This window comes from Scyliorhinus torazame, chromosome 10 (assembly GCF_047496885.1).
Source record: "Scyliorhinus torazame isolate Kashiwa2021f chromosome 10, sScyTor2.1, whole genome shotgun sequence".
Taxonomy (NCBI): Eukaryota; Metazoa; Chordata; class Chondrichthyes; order Carcharhiniformes; family Scyliorhinidae; genus Scyliorhinus; species Scyliorhinus torazame.
The window spans coordinates 1,724,127-1,748,889 of NC_092716.1; the positions used below are offsets into that span (position 1 = coordinate 1,724,127).

Consider the following 24,763-nt stretch of genomic DNA (forward strand, 5'->3'; position numbering starts at 1 on the left):
GTGTTTAAGGACTTCTATAGTAAATTATATGAGGCGGAACCCCCGGCTGGGGTGGAGGGGATTTTGGATCAGTTGAGATTCCCGAGAGTAGATGAAGATCTGGTGGAGGGGCTGGGAGCCCCAATTGAGATTGAGGAAATAATCAAGGGGCTGGAGGGCATGCAGTCGGGCAAGGCCCCGGGGCCTGACGGCTACCTGGTGGAATTCTGTAAGACATTTTCAGAGATATTGAGCCCAATGTTGGTGAGGACATTGAACAAAGCAAGAGAGAAGGGAGTCCTCCCCCCAACAATGTCGCAGGCCTCGATTTCATTGATCCTGAAACGGGAGAAGGATCCGGAGCAATGCGGGTCATACAGACCGATTTCTCTACTGAATGTGGGCGCCAAACCGCTGGCTAAGATACTGGCCACAAGGATAGAGGACTGTGTCCCGGGGGTGATAGGGGAAGACCAGACGGGATTTGTTAAGGGCAGGCAACTCAAAGCCAATGTTCGAAGGCTTTTAAATGTTATTATGATGCCCTCAGAAGGAGAGGAGGTGGAGGTGGTGGTAGCGATGGATGCGGAGAAGGCGTTTGATCGGGTGGAGTGGATTTACCTGTGGGAGGCGCTGGGAAGGTTTGGGTTTGGTGAGAGCTTTATTGACTGGGTGCGGTTGCTCTATCAGGCACCAGTAGCGAGTGTGCGTACGAACCGGCTGAGGTCGGGGTATTTTAAACTACACGGAGGGACAAAGCAAGGGTACCCCCTCTCCCCGGTACTGTTTGCTCTGGCTATAGAGGGATACGGACCCAGGAAGTGTAGAAGATTGTAGTTTAGTCGGGCAGCATGGTCGGCACGGGCTTGGAGGGCCGAAGGGCCTGTTCCTGTGCTGTACATTTCTTTGTTCTTTGTTCTTGAAGAGCTTTCAATATCTGGGAATCCAGGTGGCCCGGGAATGGGAGGCACTGCACAAGTTAAACCTATCCCGGTTGGTAGAACAAATGGAAGGGGACTTTAAGAGATGGGACATGCTCCCGCTATCACTGGCTGGGAGGGTCCAGACCGTGAAAATGACAGTCCTCCCCAGATTTCTGTTTGTCTTCCAGTGCCTCCCCATCTTCATCCCTAAGGCCTTTTTCAAGCGGGTGAATAAGATTATTTCGGGCTTTGTGTGGGCGAGTAAAACCCTGCGAGTGAAGAAAGTGTTGCTGGAGCGCAGTCAGGGGGAGGGTGGGTTGGTGCTGCCGAATTTCTACAATTACTACTGGGCGGCTAATATAGCCATGATTAGGAAGTGGGTAGTGGGGGAGGGGTCGGTATGGGTGGACAGTGGGCAGTGTGGGTGGACAGTGGGCAGTGTGGGTGGACAGTGGGCAGTATGGGTGGACAGTGGGCAGTATGGGTGGACAGTGGGCAGTATGGGTGGACAGTGGGCAGTGTGGGTGGACAGTGGGCAGTATGGGTGGACAGTGGGCAGTGTGGGTGGACAGTGGGGCGTATGGGTGGACAGTGGGCAGTATGGGTGGACAGTGGGCAGTGTGGGTGGACAGTGGGCAGTATGGGTGGACAGTGGGCAGTGTGGGTGGACAGTGGGCAGTATGGGTGGACAGTGGGCAGTGTGGGTGGACAGTGGGCGGTGTGGGTGGACAGTGGGCGGTGTGGGTGGACAGTGGGCAGTGTGGGTGGACAGTGGGCAGTATGGGTGGACAGTGGGCAGTATGGGTGGACAGTGGGCAGTGTGGGTGGACAGTGGGCAGTGTGGTTGGACAGTGGGTGGTGTGGGTGGACAGTGGGCGGTGTGGGTGGACAGTGGGCAGTGTGGGTGGACAGTGGGCAGTATGGGTGGACAGTGGGCAGTATGGGTGGACAGTGGGCAGTGTGGGTGGACAGTGGGCAGTGTGGGTGGACAGTGGGCAGTGTGGGTGGACAGTGGGCAGTGTGGGTGGACAGTGGGCAGTGTGGGTGGACAGTGGGCAGTGTGGGTGGACAGTGGGCAGTATGGGTGGACAGTGGGCAGTGTGGGTGGACAGTGGGCAGTATGGGTGGACAGTGGGCAGTGTGGATGGACAGTGGGCAGTATGGGTGGACAGTGGGCAGTGTGGATGGACACAGTGGACACAGTGGGCAGTGTGGGTGGACAGTGGGCAGTGTGGATGGACACAGTGGACACAGTGGGCAGTGTGGGTGGACACAGTGGACGGTGTGGGTGGACAGTGGGCAGTGTGGATGGACACAGTGGACACAGTGGGTGGACACAGTGGGTGGACACAGTGGGCGGTGTGGATGGACAGTGGGCAGTGTGGATGGACACAGTGGACACAGTGGGCAGTGTGGGTGGACAGTGGGTGGTGTGGGTGGACAGTGGGCAGTGTGGATGGACAGTGGGCAGTGTGGGTGGACAGTGGGCAGTGTGGGTGGACAGTGGGCCGTATGGGTGGACAGTGGGCAGTATGGGTGGACAGTGGGCAGTGTGGATGGACAGTGGGCAGTGTGGGTGGACACAGTGGACACGGTGGACAGTGGGCGGTGTGGATGGACACAGTGGACACAGTGGGTGGACACAGTGGGTGGACACAGTGGGCAGTGTGGGTGGACAGTGGGCAGTGTGGGTGGACACAGTGGGCGGTGTGGGTGGACACAGTGGGCGGTGTGGGTGGACACAGTGGGCGGTGTGGGTGGACACAGTGGACACAGTGGGCAGTGTGGGTGGACAGTGGGTAGTGTGGGTGGACAGTGGGCGGACAGTGGGCAGTATGGGTGGACACAGTGGGCAGTGTGGGTGGACAGTGGGTGGTGTGGGTGGACAGTGGGCAGTGTGGATGGACACAGTAGGCAGTGTGGATGGACAGAGGGCAGTGTGGGTGGACACAGTGGGCAGTGTGGGTGGACAGTGGGCAGTGTGGGTGGACAGTGGGTAGTGTGGGTGGACAGTGGGCGGACAGTGGGCAGTGTGGGTGGACACAGTGGGTGGACACAGTGGGCAGTGTGGGTGGACAGTGGGCAGACAGTGGGCAGTGTGGGTGGACACAGTGGGTGGACACAGTGGACAATGTGGGTGGACACAGTGGACACAGTGGGTGGACACAGTGGGCAGTGTGGGTGGACAGTGGGCAGTGTGGATGGACACAGTGGACACAGTGGGCAGTGTGGGTGGACAGTGGGCAGTGTGGGTGGACACAGTGGACACAGTGGGCAGTGTGGGTGGACAGTGGGCAGTGTGGGTGGACAGTGGGCAGTGTGGGTGGACACTGTGGGTGGACAGTGGGCGGTGTGGGTGGACAGTGGGCGGTGTGGGTGGACAGTGGGCAGTGTGGGTGGACAGTGGGCAGTATGGGTGGACAGTGGGCAGTATGGGTGGACAGTGGGCAGTGTGGGTGGACAGTGGGCAGTGTGGGAGGACAGTGGGCAGTGTGGGTGGACAATGGGCAGTGTGGGTGGACAGTGGGCAGTGTGGGTGGACAGTGGGCAGTGTGGGTGGACAGTGGGCAGTGTGGGTGGACAGTGGGCAGTATGGGTGGACAGTGGGCAGTGTGGATGGACAGTGGGCAGTGTGGATGGACAGTGGGCAGTATGGGTGGACAGTGGGCAGTGTGGATGGACACAGTGGACACAGTGGGCAGTGTGGGTGGACAGTGGGCAGTGTGGATGGACACAGTGGACACAGTGGGCAGTGTGGGTGGACACAGTGGACGGTGTGGGTGGACAGTGGGCAGTGTGGATGGACACAGTGGACACAGTGGGTGGACACAGTGGGTGGACACAGTGGGCGGTGTGGATGGACAGTGGGCAGTGTGGATGGACACAGTGGACACAGTGGGCAGTGTGGGTGGACAGTGGGTGGTGTGGGTGGACAGTGGGCAGTGTGGATGGACAGTGGGCAGTGTGGGTGGACAGTGGGCAGTGTGGGTGGACAGTGGGCCGTATGGGTGGACAGTGGGCAGTATGGGTGGACAGTGGGCAGTGTGGATGGACAGTGGGCAGTGTGGGTGGACACAGTGGACACGGTGGACAGTGGGCGGTGTGGATGGACACAGTGGACACAGTGGGTGGACACAGTGGGTGGACACAGTGGGCAGTGTGGGTGGACAGTGGGCAGTGTGGGTGGACACAGTGGGCGGTGTGGGTGGACACAGTGGGCGGTGTGGGTGGACACAGTGGGCGGTGTGGGTGGACACAGTGGACACAGTGGGCAGTGTGGGTGGACAGTGGGTAGTGTGGGTGGACAGTGGGCGGACAGTGGGCAGTATGGGTGGACACAGTGGGCAGTGTGGGTGGACAGTGGGCAGTGTGGATGGACACAGTGGACACAGTGGGCAGTGTGGGTGGACAGTGGGTGGTGTGGGTGGACAGTGGGCAGTGTGGATGGACACAGTAGGCAGTGTGGATGGACAGAGGGCAGTGTGGGTGGACACAGTGGGCAGTGTGGGTGGACAGTGGGCAGTGTGGGTGGACAGTGGGTAGTGTGGGTGGACAGTGGGCGGACAGTGGGCAGTGTGGGTGGACACAGTGGGTGGACACAGTGGGCAGTGTGGGTGGACAGTGGGCAGACAGTGGGCAGTGTGGGTGGACACAGTGGGTGGACACAGTGGACAATGTGGGTGGACACAGTGGACACAGTGGGTGGACACAGTGGGCAGTGTGGGTGGACAGTGGGCAGTGTGGATGGACACAGTGGACACAGTGGGCAGTGTGGGTGGACAGTGGGCAGTGTGGGTGGACACAGTGGACACAGTGGGCAGTGTGGGTGGACAGTGGGCAGTGTGGGTGGACAGTGGGCAGTGTGGGTGGACACTGTGGGTGGACAGTGGGCGGTGTGGGTGGACAGTGGGCAGTGTGGGTGGACAGTGGGTAGTGTGGGTGGACAGTGGGCGGACAGTGGGCAGTGTGGGTGGACACAGTGGGTGGACACAGTGGGCAGTGTGGGTGGACAGTGGGCAGACAGTGGGCAGTGTGGGTGGACACAGTGGGTGGACACAGTGGACAATGTGGGTGGACACAGTGGACACAGTGGGTGGACACAGTGGGCAGTGTGGGTGGACAGTGGGCAGTGTGGATGGACACAGTGGACACAGTGGGCAGTGTGGGTGGACAGTGGGCAGTGTGGGTGGACACAGTGGACACAGTGGGCAGTGTGGGTGGACAGTGGGCAGTGTGGGTGGACAGTGGGCAGTGTGGGTGGACACTGTGGGTGGACAGTGGGCGGTGTGGGTGGACAGTGGGCAGTGTGGGAAACAAAGAATATAAGGACAGTGGTCAAAAGCACTTTGGCTGCTCAGACGTTAGGCCTTGTAGAGGCGGTGGATATGGCCTTTTATATATTTCAGATATTGACAGAAATGTTGGGATTAGGGTAATATACCCATTGAATGTCACATTGACAATAAATCCCTGTGGGAAAATGTGCACTCTACAAAAAGTGTCAATGAAGAAAGGTTAAAGATAGACATCGCAAGTTTGAAGCAGATGTTGGACAGAGGTGAAATAGCAAAAATTAAATTGTCAGACTGTTTTACAAAAAGAGGGACTAGCTCACAGAAACTTTTGGATATTGTGAATGAAGGGCGCCTGTTTCTGTGACTTTTTTTTTCTTCCAAAAAAAAAATGGGAAAAAAGGGGGGGAAATTGCGTGTGTGTTTTTGAGTTTCTTGTAATTTTGTTTTCACCTAATAATTTTTTTTCTCCAAGGAAGGGGAGACTGTTAAGTAATGAGTTAAGAGACATTGCAATTAGTTGTCTCATTTATGTTAAGTATCCAATAATTGACACTGATATGTAAAGAGGCTTCAGGTGGCCTTTGTGTCAGGTGATGCGAAGATATGGTTTTGTGCCGAGTCTGTTAAAGTGAAATAAAGATGTTTGTAAAAAGGAGCAGAACCTTTGACTCTTTATACAACAGCAGCTAAACGTCTAACAAAAAGTGGGGAAGTTTGCTGATGACTGCACTATGTTCAGCACCATTCACTCCACACAAGTGCCAGGCAATGACCATCTCCTGCAAGAGAGGATCTAACCATCGCCCCTTGACATTCAATGGCGTTACCATCGCTGAATCCCCCACAATCAACATCCTGGGGGTTACCATTGATCAGAAACTGAACTGGACCCAGTCACATTAATACTGTGGCTGACTTCCGGGTGCGGCTATGCAGAGCTAGGTCGCATATTCGGCAGCTCCCGCTTGGAATGGACTTTTGGGCTCTTTTGCAGGGCCCCCACGGCATTTGTTTGACATTTCCCGGTGTGGCAAGAGGACTGCCACACTCCCCTGACGGTGTCCCCCAGGAGTGTTGTGTCTTTTGGCTGCCAGGCCCGGCAGAAGCAGTGGAAGATTTGGCTGCAACAGGATAAACAGCATTTGCAGCAGTTCGCAGCATGCAAGCAGGGGAAGGGCAAGCTTAAAGCTGCAAACAGTCCTGAGGGCCTGTATCAAAAGTGAATTCTAACAGCAGAGGGAACAACTATGAAAAGATCTCACCAGGGCCACGTAAGAAGCGGGGACGAGGCTTCCGGTGGCGGCCATGGAGGAGTAGGTCACGCATTCAGCAGCTCCCGTCTGGAACGGACACTTAGACCTTTTTCAGGAGTTTCCACGGACATTTTGGGGCAGATTGGTGAAGCGAACACTGCCAAAAGGATTCCCTCTCAAGACTTTTGGGCTCTTTTCAGGGCCCCCAAGGGCACTTTTTCGACGTTTCCCGGTGTGGGAAGGAGTTAATAATAGTTCCCCGTCAGTATATAGCTTTAACTAGGAGCGGGGTGACAAAAAAGGTGGTGGTGGACCAGAAGAAGGGAGGGAAGAAGGACAAAATGGCAGCGGGCGGAGACCAGGCAGCGTGGAGGCAGTGGGCGGAGGAGCAACAGGAGGGTATCCAGCGCTGCCTCAGAGAGATTAAAACGGACCTGCTAGAGCCGATGAAGGCTTCTATTGATAAGCTGCTGGAGACAGACGGCCCAGGGGGTGGCGATCCGAGAGGCTCAACAAAAGATCTCTGTCAATGAGGACGAGATAAAGGTGGCGGTAAAGATGGAGGCACACGAGGCGCTCCACAAGAAATGTCAGGAGCGGTTCGAGGAGATGGAGAATCGGTCGAGGTGGAAGAATCTGTGGATTCTGGGCCTCCCAGAGGGGCTGGAGGGGCCGGACGTGGGGGCCCCTGGAGCTGGAAGGGGCCCATAGAGTGCTGGCGAGGAGTCCCAAGGCTAACGAGCCTCCGTGGGCGGTGCTGGTGCGGTTCCATCGGTTCGTTGATCGGGAGTGTGTGCTCAGGTGGGCCAAGAAGGGGAGGAGCAGCAGGTGGGAGAACGCGGAGGTTCGGATATATCAGGACTGGAGTGCAGAGGTGGCGAAGAGGAGGGCCGGGTACAATCGAGCGAAGGCGGTGCTGCACAGGAAGGGGGTGAAGTTTGGCATGTTGCAGCCGGCGCGACTGTGGGTCACCTACAAGGACCGGCACCATTATTTCGAGTCTCCGGAGGAGGCGTGGGCCTTTGTTCAGGCCGAGAAGCTGGACACGGACTGAGGGTCGGGATGGGCGATTGGGGACTGCGGTGGATATGTTATGCCTATTTTTGGTTCGGAGGGGGGGCCTTTACATTGTTTTGGGTTTCTTTTTCTCTGTGTTTTTCTCTTTCGGGTTGGGGAGGGTGGATGGGGCGGGTTGGACACTGTTTTGGTTGGTGGCGGGGCCTGGTAGGTGGAGAGCGCGGGCTTTTTTCCCGCGCCGAAGACTGGGGGGGGGGCGGGACCGGGGCGGGGAAGCGAGGGTTGTTTCCCGCGCTTAGAACGGAGGGGGAGAGCCTGTGAATGGGGACGGGAGAGGAGGGTGTGCCACACAATGGGAGGAGTCGAAGGGGAGGCGGAAGTGGCCAGGGTCAGCAGGAGTCAGCTGACTTGCGGAAGTGCAATGGGGGGAGTAAACCAGCTAGGATGGGTCCTAGCCGGGGGGGGGGGGGGGGGGGGGGGGGGGGGTCGAGTTGCTGCTGCTAAGATCAAGGAGGAGCTGCTCAAGGCGGATGTGGTTATGCTCCAGGAGACACACCTGAAGGTGGCAGACCAGGTAAGACTGAGGAAAGGGTGGGTAGGTCAGGTGTTTCACTCGGGGCTAGATGCCAAAAATCGAGGGGTGGCGATCTTGGTGGGAAAGAAGGTGTTATTCGAGGCGTCGAGCATTGTGGCAGATAATGGCGGTAGGTACGTAATGGTAAGTGGTAAGTTGCAGGGAGAGAGGGTGGTACTGGTCAATGTGTATGCCCCGAACTGGGACGATGCGGGTTTTATGCGGCGCATGTTGGGTCGGATCCCAGACTTGGAAGTTGGGGGCCTGATAATGGGGGGAGACTTTAACACGGTGTTGGATCCTGCACTGAATCGCTCCAGGTCTAGGACGGGTAGGAAGCCGGCGGCGGCTAGAGTGTTGAGGGGATTTATGGACCAAATGAGAGGGGTGGACCCTTGGAGATTTGCAAGGCCGGGGGCTAGGGAATTTTCATTCTTCTCACATGTCCATAAGGCTTATTCTCGAATCGACTTTTTCATTTTGAGTAGGGCGCTGATAGCGAGAGTAGAGGATACCGAGTATTCAGCAATAGCCATTTCAGACCACGCCCCGCATTGGGTGTACTTGGAGATGGGGAGGAGAGGGACCAGCGCCCACTGTGGCGCTTGGAGGTGGGGCTGTTGGCGGACGAGGAGGTGAGCGAGCGGGTCCGAGGAAGTATAGAGAGGTACTTGGAGACCAACGACAACGGGGAGGTCCGAGTGGGGATGGTATGGGAGGCACTGAAGGCGGTGGTGAGGGGAGAGCTGATCTCCATCAGGGCCCACAAGGAGCGGAGGGAGTGGGGGGAGAGGGAGAGGCTGGTGGGGGAGATGGTGAGGGTAGACAGGAGATATGCGGAGGAGCCCGAGGAAGGATTGTTGAGGAAGAGGCGCAGCCTCCAGGCCGAATTTGACCTGGTGACCACCAGGAAGGCGGAGGTGCAGTGGAGGAAGGCCCAGGAGGTGGTCTACGAGTATGGGGAAAAGGCAAGCCGGATGCTGGCGCATCAGTTTCGGAAGCGGGACGCAGCTAGGGAGATCGGGGGAGTTAAGGACAGGGGAGGGAGCGTGGTGCGGAGTGGGGTTGGCATCAATGGGGTCTTCAGTGACTTCTACGAGGAATTGTACCGATCCGAGCCCCCACGGGAGGAGGGAGGGATGGGCCGTTTCCTGGACCAATTGAGGTTTACAAAGGTGGAAGAGGGACTGGTGGCGGGATTGGGGCCCCGATTGGGCTGGAGGAGCTGATCAAAGGGATAGGAAGCATGCAGGCGGGGAAGGCACCGGGGCCGGACGGTTTCCCGGTCGAGTTCTATAAAAAATATATGGACCTGTTGGGCCCGCTGTTAGTTAGGACCTTTAATGAGGCAAGGGAGGGGGGGGGCTTTACCCCCGATGATGTCCCGGGCACTGATCTCCTTGATCCTGAAGCAGGACAAGGATCCCCTGCAGTGGGGGTCTTACAGACCGATTTCCTTGCTAAATGTAGATGCCAAGGTGCTGGCGAAGGTCTTGGCCACGAGGATTAAGGATTGTGTGCCGCAGATCATCCATGAAGACCAGACGGGGTTTGTGAAGGGGAGACAGTTGAACGCGAATGTGCGGAGGCTTTTGAACGTTATCATGATGCCGGCGAGGGAGGGGCAGGCGGAGATAGTGGCGGCGATGGACGCTGAGAAAGCCTTCGATAGGGTAGAGTGGGGGTACCTGTGGGAGGTGCTGAAGAGGTTCGGGTTTGGGGAGGGGTTTGTCAGGTGGGTTAGGCTGTTGTACGAGGTCCCGATGGCGAGTGTGGCCACAAATAGGAGGAGGTCCGAGTACTTTCGGTTGCACCGAGGGACGAGACAGGGGTGTCCCCTGTCCCCCCTGCTCTTCGCACTGGCGATTGAACCCCTGACTATGGCACTGAGAGAGTCGAGGAACTGGAGGGGGTTGGTGGGGGTGGGGAGGAGCATAGGGTGTCGCTTTATGCGGACGACCTACTGCTGTATGTGGCGGACCGGGTGGGAGGAATGCCAGAAGTAATGAGGATCCTTAGGGAATTCGGGGACTTTTCGGGGTACAAGCTCAATATGGGGAAGAGCGAGCTGATCGTAGTTCAGCTAGGGGACCAGGAGAGGGTGATTGGCGAGCTCCCACTAAAAAGGGCGGAGAGGAGTTTCAGATATTTGGGGGTCCAGGTGGCCAGGAGCTGGGGGGCCCTGCATAGGCTTAATTTTACAAGGCTGGTGGAGCAAATGGACGAGGAGTTCAAGAGGTGGGACGCGTTGCCGCTGTCCTTGGTGGGTAGGGTGCAGTCAATCAAAATGACGGTGCTCCCAAGGTTTTTGTTCCTGTTCCAGTGCCTCCCCGTGTTTATCCCGAAGGCTTTTTTCAGGCGGGTTAACAGGAGTATAATGGGGTTTGTGTGGGCGCGAGGGACTCCGAGGGTGAGAAGGGTGTTCCTGGAGCGGAGTAGAGATGGGGGGGGGCTGGCGCTGCCCAACCTCTGTGGGTACTACTGGGCCGCCAATGCGACAATGGTGTGCAAGTGGGTGATGGAGGGGGAGGGGGCTGCATGGAAGAGGCTGGAGACGGCCAGATGGCAGGTGGTGGAATTCCCACGGCTACTGCTACACACAGTACAGGACAGGGTGCTCTCGGGGGGGTGGGTTGGAGTGGGGAAGATCTCGGAAACTTACCAGGTGATGCAGGAGGAGGAGGAGGCCTCGGTGGTGGAGTTGAAAGGTAAGTGGGAGGAGGAGTTGGGAGAGGAGATCGAAGAGGGGACGTGGGCAGATGCCCTAGGGAGGGTGAACTCTTCCTCTTCATGCGCGAGGCTCAGCCTCATACAGTTTAAGGTGCTGCACAGGGCACACATGACCGGGACAAGGATGAGCAGGTTCTTTGGGGGTGAGGACAGGTGTGTTAGGTGCTCAGGGAGCCCAGCAAATCACACCCATATGTTCTGGGCATGCCCAATGCTGGAGGAATTTTGGAAGGGCGTAGCGAGGACGGTGTCGAGGGTGGTAGGATCCAGGGTCAAACCGGGCTGGGGGCTCGCAATATTTGGGGTGGCAGAGGAGCCGGGAGTGCAGGAGGCGAAAGAGGCCGGAATTCTGGCCTTTGCGTCCCTGGTAGCCCGGGGAAGGATTCTCCTTCAGTGGAAAGATGCGAGGCCCCCAAGCGTGGAATCCTGGATCAGCGATATGGCGGGGTTCATTAAATTGGAGAGGGTGAAATTCGCCTTGAGAGGGTCGGTAAAAGGGTTCTTTAGGCGGTGGCAACCGTTCTTAGACTTCCTGGCAGAACGATAGACATTGGTCAATGGCAGCAGCAACTCGAGGGGGGGGGGGGGGGTTTACTTTATTTTTGTTTAATTTACACTGGAGGGTCTGAGGGGGTGTATATACCTGTTGTGTTAAGTCGGGGTGTTAATGTTAATTTATTATTTAGGCACAGGGGGGAGGGGTTTGGGGGGTTGCTTTTTTAGACTGTGTTTTGTACTTAACCCTGTTGGGTTCTTTTTTCTTTCTCATTTTGTTATTGATATTTTATGAAAACCTTTAATTAAAAATTATTTTAAAAGAAAAATTAATACTGTGACTATAAGGGCAGGTCAAAGGCTAGGAATCCTCAGCGAGTAACTCACCTCCTCGCCACTAAACCCCCCCCCCCCCCCCTCCAAAAGCCTGTCCACCATCTACAAGGCACAAGTCAGGAATGTGATGGAATACTCTCCACTTGCCTGGATGAGAGCAGCTCCAACAACACTCAAGAAGCTCGACACCATCCAGGACAAAGCAGCCCCGCTTGTTTGCTCCCCCTTCCACAAACATCAATCCCTCCACCACTGACGAACAGTGGTAGCTGTGTGTACCATCTACAAGATGCACTGCAGTAACTCACCTTAGTTCCTTAGGCAGCACCTTCCAAACCCACGACCACTACCATCTAGAAGGACAAGAGCAGCAGATACCTGGGAACCCCACCACCTGGAGGTTCCCCTCCAACACACTCATCATCCTGACTGGGAAATATATCGCTGTCCCTTCACTGTCGCTGGGGCAACATCCTGGAACTCACTCCCTAACAGCCCAGTGGGTGTACCTACACCTCAAGGACTGCAACGGTTCAAGAAGGCAGCTCACCACCACTTTCTACATTGTCTACAAGATTATGAGTGACATGGACAGAGTGGATAGTCAGATGCTCTTTCCTAGGGTAGGAAGGCGAGTCAGGTCCCATGGTCGGCGCAGGCCTGTTCCTGTGCTGAAGGGCCTGTTCCTGTGTTCTTTGTTCTGAAGGGCAACTAGGGATGGGCGATAAATTCTGGCCTAACCAGCGACGCCCACACCCCAGAAATGAATTAAAGAAAGTTAAAAAAAACATGCACCCTGGCATTGTCCACTAGGTGCCAGCCTTGAGTTGCCCAGGTGCCCAGGTGGCGCTGGCAGGGGCATTGTCAGGGTACCAGGCTGGCAGTGCCAAGGTAGCAAGCTGGCTCCCAAAACGGGGATCGGGCCTGGGAGTGACCTGTGCCGGTGCAAGGGGATGCAGGGGAGCCTGAGGACCCCTTTGTAGGTGAGTTGGGTTTTAGGGGATTTGCGGGTCGCATTGGGGGGGGCGGGGGGGCGAGAGATTGGGACGCCACTTAAAAGCGGCCTATTTCGTATGTTTATATGGATTTAATTTTTTAATAATCTTTATTATTGTCACAAGTAGGCTTACATTAACACTGCAATGAAGTTACTGTGCAAAGCCCCTAGTCGCCACATTCCGGCACCTGTTCGGGTACACTGAGGGAGAATTCAGAATGTCCAATTCACCTAACAAGCACGTCTTTCGGGACTTGTGGGAGGAAACCGGAGCACCCGGAGGAAACCCACGCAGACATGGGGAGAACGTGCAGACTCCGCACAGACAGTGACCCAAGCCAGGAATTAAACTTGGGACCCTGGAGCTGTGAAGCAACAGTGCTAACCACTGTGCTACCGTGCTGCTCATACATTTACTGCTTTAATCAAATCATATGATTCTTCAGCACAGAAAGAGGCTCTTCACACCTGTGTCAATCTCGAAAGAAGGTATTCTATTCGCCATCCCTTTCCCTGTGCAACATGCCTTTTTACTGGTTCCCACATAAATACTTCCTCCTGTTTATCTGAATTAAACAGTTCACAAACACAGAGTACTACTTGACTCCAAAATAAACTACTGACTATATATCGTTTTTGTTGCAAATACCACTCTTGTCCCTGAACGGCTCTGTCCAGGGTGGTGATGCTGTTATCAGGTGACTGGTGAATATTGTATCTCATTTCACAGAATCCAGTTCTGATATGGTTCGGCCAAGAGTCCTGGCAATTGATTGATTGGTTGATTGATTTATTGTCACAGGTACCAAGGTACAGTGAAAAGTATTTTTCTGCGGCCAAGGGAACGTACACAATATGTACATAGTAGACAACTAAAAAAAAAAATTGACAGAGTACATTGACAAATGGTACATGAAAAATCATGATTGGAGACAGCATAGGGCGTCGTAAATAGTGTTCCTACAAGGAACAGATCAGTCTGAATAGATAACATTGCCCATCTCCACCCACACCCTCACCTTAGCCCAGCTGCCACTGAAACATTTGTTTTTGTCTTTGTCATCTCCAAACTCAACAATTCAAATGCCTTCCTGGCTGGTCTTCCATTTTCTCCTCTCCGTAAACTTCATTCAAAACTGCACTGACTAATCTAACTTACACCAAGTCCCATTCACCACCATCCCCTTGTAAGTTATTCTTGAAATACATCTGCTACTCAGCTAGCCTATTAACACCTCAGTTAGGAGGCCATGGTTTCAGACCCCACTCCACTTGATCACATTATGCAGCTGCCACTCCAGTGCTGTACTGAGGGAGTGCTGTATTGTTGGAGATGCTGAGTGCGATTCTCTGTTAGCTGATGCCAAAATCAGGAAAGGCGATTGAAAGACGATTGGGCAGACAATCAGTTTCAGTTCCGACGCCACGATTTGACGCCAAATCACAATGCAGCAGCACCTCGACAACGGCGTCAATGCGTTCCGAAACGCACGTACAGTAAACACCATTTGCATATCATTAGCAGGCCCAGCCCGGTATTGGATAGTCAGAGGCTTTTCCCCAGGGTAGAGGGGTCAATTACTAGGGGGCATAGGTTTAAGGTGAGAGGGGCAAGGTTTAGAGTAGATGTACGAGGCAAGTTTTTTACGCAGAGGGTAGTGGGTGCCTGGAACTCACTACCGGAGGAGGTAGTGGAAGCAGGGAAGATAGTGACATTTAAGGGGCATCTTGATAAATACATAAATAGGATGGGAATAGAGGGATACGGACCCAGGAAGTGTAGAAGATTGTAGTTTAGTCGGGCAGCATGGTCGGCACGGGCTTGGAGGGCCGAAGGGCCTGTTCCTGTGCTGTACATTTCTTTGTTCTTTGTTCTTTGTTCTCCGGGGCCTCCACGATTCTCCGATGAGCCGAGTTCGCGATGGCGAGGTTCACTTGTGCTTTTAAAAATTGTGAATCCGACATGGCGGCTGCTGAGGGAGAGAGAGGGGGGAGGGAAAGTGTCCAACATCGTCACAGTTTCGCAGACAGTTGTGCCGCTGGCCGGGGGGCTTCTGCCAGGGGCGGGGGGAGTAGCGGGCGGGTGACCAGGAGGTGGGCTGAGGGGCCGGGGTGTACGGGCACGTAACACCATTGCCGCAGCCGGCAATGCAGCAATGCAGCTGCGCACGCCGCTGACTGCCCACTGCGAACTTAATGCCACGGTGGGGGGGAGGGGCTATCCAGGGGCTACCCTCTGGCCCCAGCCGACCCGTCAGCTGTATGGGCGCGCTCCAGCACAACCAGTTCCACCTTGTGGGCTGGGATGGTGTGTGTGGGGAGTGTAATGTGTGTGTGCGGCTGGGATGAGTGTGTGTGGGGAGTGTAATGTGTGTGTGCGGCTGGGATGAGTGTGTGTGGGGAGTGTAATGTGTGTGTGCGGCTGGGATGAGTGTGTGTGGGGAGTGTAATGTGTGTGTGCGGCTGGGATGAGTGTGTGTGGGGAGTGTAATGTGTGTGTGCGGCTGGGATGAGTGTGTGTGGGGAGTGTAATGTGTGTGTGCGGCTGGGATGAGTGTGTGTGGGGAGTGTAATGTGTGTGTGGGGCTGGGATGAGAGTGTGTGGGGAGTGGAATGTGTGTGTGTGGCTGGGATGAGTGTGTGTGGGGAGTGTAATGTGTGTGTGCGGCTGGGATGAGTGTGTGTGGGGAGTGTAATGTGTGTGTGCGGCTGGGATGAGTGTGTGTGGGGAGTGTAATGTGTGTGTGCGGCTGGGATGAGTGTGTGTGGGGAGTGTAATGTGTGTGTGCGGCTGGGATGAGTGTGTGTGGGGAGTGTAATGTGTGTGTGCGGCTGGGGTGAGTGTGTATGGGGAGTGTAATGTGTGTGTACGGCTGGGATGAGTGTGTGTGGGGAGTGTAATGTGTGTGTGCGGCTGGGATGAGTGTGTGTGGGGAGTGTAATGTGTGTGTGCGGCTGGGAGGAGGGTGTGTGGGGAGTGTAATGTGTGTGTGCGGCTGGGAGGAGGGTGTGTGGGGAGTGTAATGTGTCTGTGCGGCTGGGATGAGTGTGTGTGGGGAGTGTAATGTGTGTGAGGCTGGGATGAGTGTGTGTGGGGAGTGTAATATGTGTGTGCGGCTGGGATGAGTGTGTGTGGGGAGTGTAATGTGTGTGTGCGGCTGGGATGAGTGTGTGTGGGGAGTGTAATGTGTGTGCGGCTGGGATGAGTGTGTGTGGGGAGTGTAATGTGTGTGTGCGGCTGGGAGGAGTGTGTGTGGGGAGTGTAATGTGTGTGTGCGGCTGGGAGGAGGGTGTGTGGGGAGTGTAATGTGTGTGTGCGGCTGGGATGAGTGTGTGTGGGGAGTGTAATGTGTGTGTGCGGCTGGGGTGAGTGTGTGTGGGGAGTGTAATGTGTGTGTGCGGCTGGGGTGAGTGTGTGTGGGGGGTGTAATGTGTGTGTGGCTGGGATGAGTGTGTGTGGGGAGTGTAATGTGTGTGTGCGGCTGGGATGAGTGTGTGTGGGGAGTGTAATGTGTGTGTGCGGCTGGGATGAGTGTGTGTGGAGAGTGTAATGTGTGTGTGCGACTGGGATGAGTGTGTGTGGAGAGTGTAATGTGTGTGTGCGACTGGGATGAGTGTGTGTGGAGAGTGTAATGTGTGTGTGCGACTGGGATGAGTGTGTGTGGGGAGTGTAATGTGTATGTGTGGCTGGGATGAGTGTGTGTGGGGAGTGTAATGTGTGTGTGCGGCTGGGATGAGTGTGTGTGGGGAGTGTAATGTGTGTGTGCGGCTGGGATGAGTGTGTGTGGGGAGTGTAATGTGTGTGTGCGGCTGGGATGAGTGTGTGTGGGGAGTGTAATGTGTGTGTGCGGCTGGGATGAGTGTGTGTGGGGAGTGTAATGTGTGTGTGTGGCTGGGATGAGTGTGTGTGGGGAGTGTAATGTGGGTGTGCGGCTGGGATGAGTGTGTGTGGGGTGTGTAATGTGGGTGTGCGGCTGGGATGGTGTGTGTGGGGAGTGTAATGTGTGTGTGCGGCTGGGATGAGTGTGTGTGGGGAGTGTAATGTGTGTGTGTGCAGCTGGGATGAGTGTGTGTGGGGAGTGTAATGTGTGTGTGCGGCTGGGATGAGTGTGTGTGGGGAGTGTAATGTGTGTGTGTGGCTGGGATGAGTGTGTGTGGGGAGTGTAATGTGGGTGTGCGGCTGGGATGAGTGTGTGTGGGGTGTGTAATGTGGGTGTGCGGCTGGGATGGTGTGTGTGGGGAGTGTAATGTGTGTGTGGGGAGTATAATGTGTGTGTGTGGTTGGGATGAGTGTGTGTGGGGAGTGTAATGTGTATGTGTGGCTGGGATGAGTGTGTGTGGGGAGTGTAATGTGTGTGTGTGGCTGGGATGAGAGTGTGTGGGGAGTGTAATGTGTGTGTGCGGCTGGGATGAGTGTGTGTGGGGAGTGTAATGTGTGTGTGCGGCTGGGATGAGTGTGTGTGGGGAGTGTAATGTGTGTGTGTGACTGGAATGGTGTGTGTGGGGAGTGTAATGTGTATGTGCGGCTGGGATGAGTGTGTGTGGGGAGTGTAATGTGTGTGTGCGGCTGGGATGAGTGTGTGTGGGGAGTGTAATGTGTCTGTGCGGCTGGGATGAGTGAGTGTGGGGAGTGTAATGTGTGTGTGCGGCTGGGATGAGTGTGTGTGGGGAGTGTAATGTGTGTGTGCGGCTGGGATGAGTGTGTGTGGGGAGTGTAATGTGTATGTGCGGCTGGGATGAGTGTGTGTGGGGAGTGTAATGTGTGTGTGCGGCTGGGATGAGTGTGTGTGGGGAGTGTAATGTGTGTGTGCGGCTGGGGTGAGTGTGTGTGGGGAGTGTAATGTGTGTGTGCGGCTGGGATGAGTGTGTGTGGGGAGTGTAATGTGTGTGTGCGGCTGGGATGAGTGTGTGTGGGGAGTGTAATGTGTGTGTGCGGCTGGGATGAGTGTGTGTGGGGAGTGTAATGTGTGTGTGTGACTGGAATGGTGTGTGTGGGGAGTGTAATGTGTATGTGCGGCTGGGATGAGTGTGTGTGGGGAGTGTAATGTGTCTGTGCGGCTGGGATGAGTGTGTGTGGGGAGTGTAATGTGTGTGTGAGGCTGGGATGAGTGTGTGTGGGGAGTGTAATGTGTGTGTGCGGCTGGGATGAGTGTGTGTGGGGAGTGTAATGTGTGTGTGCGGCTGGGATGAGTGTGTGCGGGGAGTGTAATGTGTATGTGCGCCTGGGATGAGTGTGTGTGGGGAGTGTAATGTGTATGTGCGCCTGGGATGAGTGTGTGCGGGGAGTGTAATGTGTATGTGCGCCTGGGATGAGTGTGTGTGGGGAGTGTAATGTGTGTGCGCGGCTGCAGCTTATCAGCCTCCCGAGTGTGAATCACGGACCCGGTGAATCCGGCACCGTTTCTCATTGGAATCGATTGTGTTCCTCGCGGCCCCGGTGCCAGCCCCTTAACGGTCGCTGAATCGGTCCCAGCCCCTTAACGGTCGCTGAATCGACCCCGGTGCCAGCCCCTTAACGGTCTCTGAATCGGTGCCAGCTCCTTAACGGTCGCTGAATCGACCCCGGTGCCAGCCCCTTAACGGTCTCTGAATCGGTCCCAGCCCCTTAACGGTCGCTGAATCGACCCCGGTGCCAGCCCCTTAACGGTCTCTGAATCGGTGCCAGCTCCTTAACGGTCGCTGAATCGGTGCCAGCTCCTTAACGGTCGCTGAATCGGTCCCAGCCCCTTAACGGTCGCTGAATCGACCCCGGTGCCAGCCCCTTAACGGTCTCTGAATCGGTGCCAGCTCCTTAACGGTCGCTGAATCGGTGCCAGCTCCTTAACGGTCGCTGAATCGGTCCCAGCCCCTTAACGGTCGCTGAATCGGTGCCAGCTCCTTAACGGTCGCTGAATCGGTGCCAGCTCCTTAACGGTCGCTGAATCGGTGCCAGCTCCTTAACGGTCGCTGAATCGGTCCCAGCCCCTTAACGGTCGCTGAATCGGTCCCAGCCCCTTAACGGTCGCTGAATCGGTCCCAGCCCCTTAACGGTCGCTGAATCGACCCCGGTGCCAGCCCCTTAACGGTCGCTGAATCGGTCCCAGCCCCTTAACGGTCGCTGAATCGGTGCCAGCTCCTTAACGGTCGCTGAATCGGTCCCGGTGCCAGCCCCTTAACGGTCTCTGAATCGGTCCCAGCCCCTTAACGGTCGCTGAATCGGTCCCGGGGCGGCACCGTTTTTTTTGTTGTGTAAGTTTAGGAATTCTGCGTTGGCGTCAACACTTAGTCTCAGAAACGGAGAAAACTGCCCGCTGGCTTTCAAATGAGATGCTGACCGGAGACTCTGCCTGTTCTTTATCTGGTTATTAACTTATTGCAGTTTATTGGAGTTTAAAGTCTGGAAATTGGCTGTTGTTTTTCCATCACAACAGTGATTTTGAAAGTGCTTCATTCTCTCCAAAGTGCGTTGGGTAATTGTGAGGTTGTGAAGGAATCTATAAAAAGGCAATTTTGTTTTTTTCTGTGCTCCTCAATTTGATCTGAAAAGGTATTCCCCAAAACAGCACTGTTCCACTTCTGCCATTGTTTACTTTGGGATGTCGATGACTGTGGTAATACCAGGTATTGCAGTACCTGAGAGGTGGATGCTCATTGGCTAGACCTAGGAGTCTACCATTGGCTAACGTACATAGCCCCGCCCTGAGAGGCGGGGTATAAGAACCAATGCCGTCCCAGCAGCCTTCACTTTCTGTATCGAAGCTGCTGGGTACAGTTCTAGCTGATTAAAGCCGATTCGTTATGACTCACCTTGTCTCGAGAGTAATTGATTGGGCATCAGTGACACTGAAAGATTCGGCAGAATCCTCTGGGCTCCCCGATGGCATGGGGGTGGCCATAATGGGAAAATCCATTGGCCGGAGAATCCCGTTGTTGGCCGGGGTGGGGGGGGGGGGGGGGGGAGGGCATGCAGGAAAGCGGGGCTGGCAGACCAGAGAATCCCTGCCGATATTTATTGTAAGAAGTTTTACAACACCAGGTTAAAGTCCAACAGGTTTGTTTCGATGTCACTAGCTTTCGGAGCGCTGCTCCTTCCTCAGGTGAATGAAGAGGTCTGTTCCAGAAACATATATATAGACAAATTCAAAGATGCCAAACAATGCTTGGAATGCGAGCATTAGCAGGTGATTAAATCTTTACAGATCCAGAGATGGGGTAACCCCAGGTTAAAGAGGTGTGAATTGTGTCAAGCCAGGACAGTTGGTAGGATTTTGCAGGCCAGATGGTGGGGGGTGAATGTAATGCGACATGAATCCCAGGTCCCGGTTGAGGCCGCACTCATGTGTGCGGAACTTGGCTATAAGTTTCTGCTCGGCGATTCTGCGTTGTCGCGGGTCCTGAAGGCCGCCTTGGAGAACACTTACCCGGAGATCAGAGGCTGAATGCCCTTGACTGCTGAAGTGTTCCCCGACTGGAAGGGAACATTCCTGCCTGGTGATTGTAGCATGATGTCCGTTCATATTTATTGTCTCTCCCTACACTGATTGGCTGGATATTGTCGGACATTATCCTTCGGTCTGTGCGCACTTTATGATGAAGGTGCTTCCACAGCTGTTTCAGGTAGAATATTCCAGACTTGTGACCCAACCACAAAAAGGAAGGCAAACATACGCTCGTGAGGGGCAGGAGGTCCTCCCCGATGCGTTCCACTCCATCCGGTCGCTCCTGTGTACTGCCACTAACGAGACCCCTCACGAGCGTATGTTTGCCTTCCCCAGGAAGTCCACCTCCTGGGTCTCGTTCCCGTCCTGTCTGACAGTCCCAGGACCCGTCCTCCTCCGCAGCATGCGAGGAGCCATCAGACACCAGGAGGCTTTCTGTTTAGTTAATTAAATTGACGCGCCATCAATGAACACACAACGAGTGGTGAACGTAAGTTTTGTGGGAGCCACGAAGAATCCAGCACGAGTTTCAAGGATACAAAGAAATAATATTTATTTACAACAACATATATATATACACAACATCAGCAGCAACCTCGCCTGCTGCTTACTCCTTCCTGCTGGTTCCAAACTGGCCAGCTTTATTTATGCAGGGAGTCTGCTAATGATTTCTCCGCTCCCCTCATTGCTCATACTCCCACAGGATTGTGGGATTGTCACTAGTCCCCAGCCAATGGTAAGGAGACAGGTTATAACAGTAACTGAGGCTTTAAACAGGAAGCCTCCTGGCCTCTGCTCCCGAACTGGATCAGAGGCGGAGACCAGCCACCTTTATACCGAGCCTGAGGGGAGGAGCCACAGGCGGAGCCAGCAGGGACAAGGCCAGGCATGTAACAATACAATACAGTGGTTTACCACAGTGGGGAGTAATCCCTGATTGGACAGTGTGTACAGGGAGTAATCCCTGATTGGACAGTGTGTACAGGGAGTAATCCCTGATTGGACAGTGTGTACAGGGAGTAATCCCTGATTGGACAGTGTGTACAGAGAGTAATCCCTGATTGGACAGTGTGTACCGGGAGTAATCCCTGATTGGACAGTGTGTACAGAGAGTAATCCCTGATTGGACAGTGTGTACAGGGAGTAATCCCTGATTGGACAGTGTGTACAGGGAGTAATCCCTGATTGGACAGTGTGTACAGGGAGTAATCCCAGATTGGACTTGTGTGTACAGAGAGTAATCCCTGATTGGACAGTGTGTACAGGGAGTAATCCCTGATTGGACAGTGTGTACAGAGAGTAATCCCTGATTGGACAGTGTGTACAGGGAGTAATCCCTGATTGGACAGTGTGTACAGAGAGTAATCCCTGATTGGACAGTGTGTACCGGGAGTAATCCCTGATTGGACAGTGTGTACAGAGAGTAATCCCTGATTGGACAGTGTGTACCGGGAGTAATCCCTGATTGGACAGTGTGTACAGAGAGTAATCCCTGATTGGACAGTGTGTACAGGGAGTAATCCCTGATTGGACAGTGTGTACAGGGAGTAATCCCTGATTGGACAGTGTGTACCTGGAGTAATCCCTGATTGGGCAGTGTGAACCTGGAGTAATCCCTGATTGGACAGTGTGTACCGGGAGTAATCCCTGATTGGACAGTGTGTACCTGGAGTAATCCCTGATTGGGCAGTGTGTACAGGGAGTAATCCCTGATTGGACAGTGTGTACAGGGAGTAATCCCTGATTGGACAGTGTGTACAGGGAGAAATCCCTGATTGGACAGTGTGTACAGGGAGTAATCCCTGATTGGACAGTGTGTACAGGGAGTAATCCCTGATTGGGCAGTGTGTACAGGGAGTAATCCCTGATTGGACAGTGTGTACCTGGAGTAATCCCTGATTGGGCAGTGTGTACAGGGAGTAATCCCTGATCGGACAGTGTGTACAGAGAGTAATCCCTGATTGGACAGTGTGTACCGGGAGTAATGCCTGATTGGACAGTGTGTACCGGGAGTAATCCCTGATTGGGCAGTGTGTACAGGGAGTAATCCCTGATTGGACAGTGTGTACAGAGAGTAATCCCTGATTGGACAGTGTGTACCTGGAGTAATCCCTGATTGGACAGTGTGTACAGGGAGTAATCCCTGATTGGGCAGTGTGTACAGGGAGTAATCCCTGATTGGACAGTGTGTACCTGGAGTAATCCCTGATTGGGCAGTGTGTACAGGGAGTAATCCCTGATTGGACAGTGTGTACAGAGAGTAATCCCTGATTGGACAGTGTGTACCGGGAGTAATCCCTGATTGGACAGTGTGTACCTGGAGTAATCCCTGATTGGGCAGTGTGTACAGGGAGTAATCCCTGATTGGACAGTGTGTACAGGGAGAAATCCCTGATTGGACAGTGTGTACAGGGAGTAATCCCTGATTGGGCAGTGTGTACAGGGAGTAATCCCTGATTGGGCAGTGTGTACAGGAACTAATCCCTGATTGGACAGTGTGTACCGGGAGCAATCCCTGATTGGGCAGTGTGTACAGGGAGTAATCCCTGATTGGACAGTGTGTACAGAGAGTAATCCCTGATTGGGCAGTGTGTACAGAGAGTAATCCCTGATTGGACAGTGTGTACAGGGAGTAATCCCTGATTGGGCAGTGTGTACAGGGAGTAATCCCTGATTGGACAGTGTGTCCAGATAGTAATCCCTGATTGGACAGTGTGTACAGGGAGTAATCCCTGATTGGGCAGTGTGTACAGGGAGTAATCCCTGATTGGACAGTGTGTCCAGATAGTAATCCCTGATTGGACAGTGCGTACCGGGAGCAATCCCTGATTGGGCAGTGTGTACAGAGAGTAATCCCTGATTGGACAGTGTGCAGAGTGAGTGATCTCTGATTGGACAGTGTGTACAGGGATTAATCCCTGATTGGGCAGTGTGTACAGGTCCCTGATTGGGCAGTGTGTACAGGTCCCTGATTGGGCAGTGTGTACAGTGTGTACAGGTCCCTGATTGGGCAGTGTGTACAGGTCCCTGATTGGGCAGTGTGTACAGGTCCCTGATTGGGCAGTGTGTACAGGTCCCTGATTGGGCAGTGTGTACAGGTCCCTGATTGGGCAGCGTGTACAGGTCCCTGATTGGGCAGCGTGTACAGGTCCCTGATTGGGCAGCGTGTACAGGTCCCTGATTGGGCAGTGTGTACAGGTCCCTGATTGGGCAGTGTGTACAGGTCCCTGATTGGGCAGTGTGTACAGGTCCCTGATTGGGCAGTGTGTACAGGTCCCTGATTGGGCAGTGTACAGGGTGTGTGGGGAAAGCAGTCTTGTCTTGTTTGATTATATTGATGTGCACTTTCTGCAGCATCTAATTCGTTCCCACCTTCCCTTCTCCTTTACCCTCCCAAAGAACCTGTACTACCTAGTCTGCACCTCACTCCCTCGTTCCCTACATATTGGTGTGAGCTGTGGTGTATAAGATCATTCTGTAAATGATTAATGAGCGCAACTTTCAGTGGCCATGGTTTTGTCCCCACAGACAGTGCTGGAATAAAGCTCGGAACAATGCTAGATTCACCAGCTGATGTTGGCACAGAGTCCCGTTCAACGCCCTCACCAATGGCATCACCACCACCTACCATTCCCCAGGCACCTTCTCGAAATGTTTCCTTCATTCCAGCACCCAGTGAGTAAAACCAATGATTATGGCACCTGCCCAAAATGTAAACAGGGTGTCTGTGCAATAACCAGCTCACACCTACTCACGCCAGCTTCACACCAGCTCACACCAGCTTAACACCATCTCACACCAGCTCACACCAGCTTAACACCAGCTCACACCATCACACACCAGCTTCACACCAGCTCACACCTGCGTCACACCAGCTGCACAGCAGCTCACACCATCACACACCAGCTTCACACCAGCTCACACCTGCGTCACACCAGCTGCACAGCAGCTCACACCAGTTTCACACCATCTTCACACCATCTTCACACCAGCTCACACCAGTTCACACCAGCTTCACACCAGCTCACACCAGTTTCACACCAGCTTCACACCAGCTCACACCAGCTTCACAGCAGCTCACACCAGCTTCACAGCAGCTCACACCAGTTTCACACCAGCTCACACCAGCTTCACACCAGCTCACACCAGTTTCACACCAGCTTCACACCAGCTCTACACCAGCTTCACACCAGCTCACACCAGCTTCACAGCAGCTCACACCAGTTTCACAGCAGCTCACACCAGTTTCACAGCAGCTCACACCAGTTTCACACCAGCTCACACCAGCTTCACACCAGCTCACATCAGCTTCACTCCTGCTTCACACCAGCTCACACCAGTTTCACACCAGCTTCACACCAGTTTCACACCAGCTTCACACCAGCTCACACCAGCTCACACCAGCTCACACCAGCTGCACAGCAGTTCACACCAGCTTCACGCCAGCTCACACCAGTTTCACACCAGCTCACACCAGTTTCACACCAGCTCACACCAGCTCACACCAGTTTCACACCATCTCACACCAGCTTCACACCAGTTTCACACTAGCTCACACCAGCTCACACCAGCTCACACCAGTTTCACACCAGCTTCACACCAGCTTCACACCAGCTCACAGGGCTTTATCCAGAGCCGTACTTAAATCTATTGCATCCATTGAGAACAGGTTGTGTGGATTTTAGAGATAAATGGATCACCCTCGGCAGGTGGGCACTGCACCCGGATCCTGCACTGGGCATCTTG

The 24,763-nt window shown here is 54.5% G+C and overlaps 1 protein-coding gene across 2 annotated transcripts in view; it reads left to right on the forward strand.

Moving 5' to 3' along the window:
- Positions 1 to 24,763, forward strand: part of LOC140430300 (protein CBFA2T1-like) — a 145,340-nt gene that overhangs the window by 23,125 nt on the left and 97,452 nt on the right. For both annotated transcript variants that reach the window (XM_072517728.1, XM_072517729.1), the window contains exon 2: positions 23,546 to 23,692. In XM_072517728.1, coding sequence (XP_072373829.1) covers positions 23,546 to 23,692 — 147 coding nt within the window. The remainder of the gene's footprint in view (positions 1 to 23,545; positions 23,693 to 24,763) is intronic.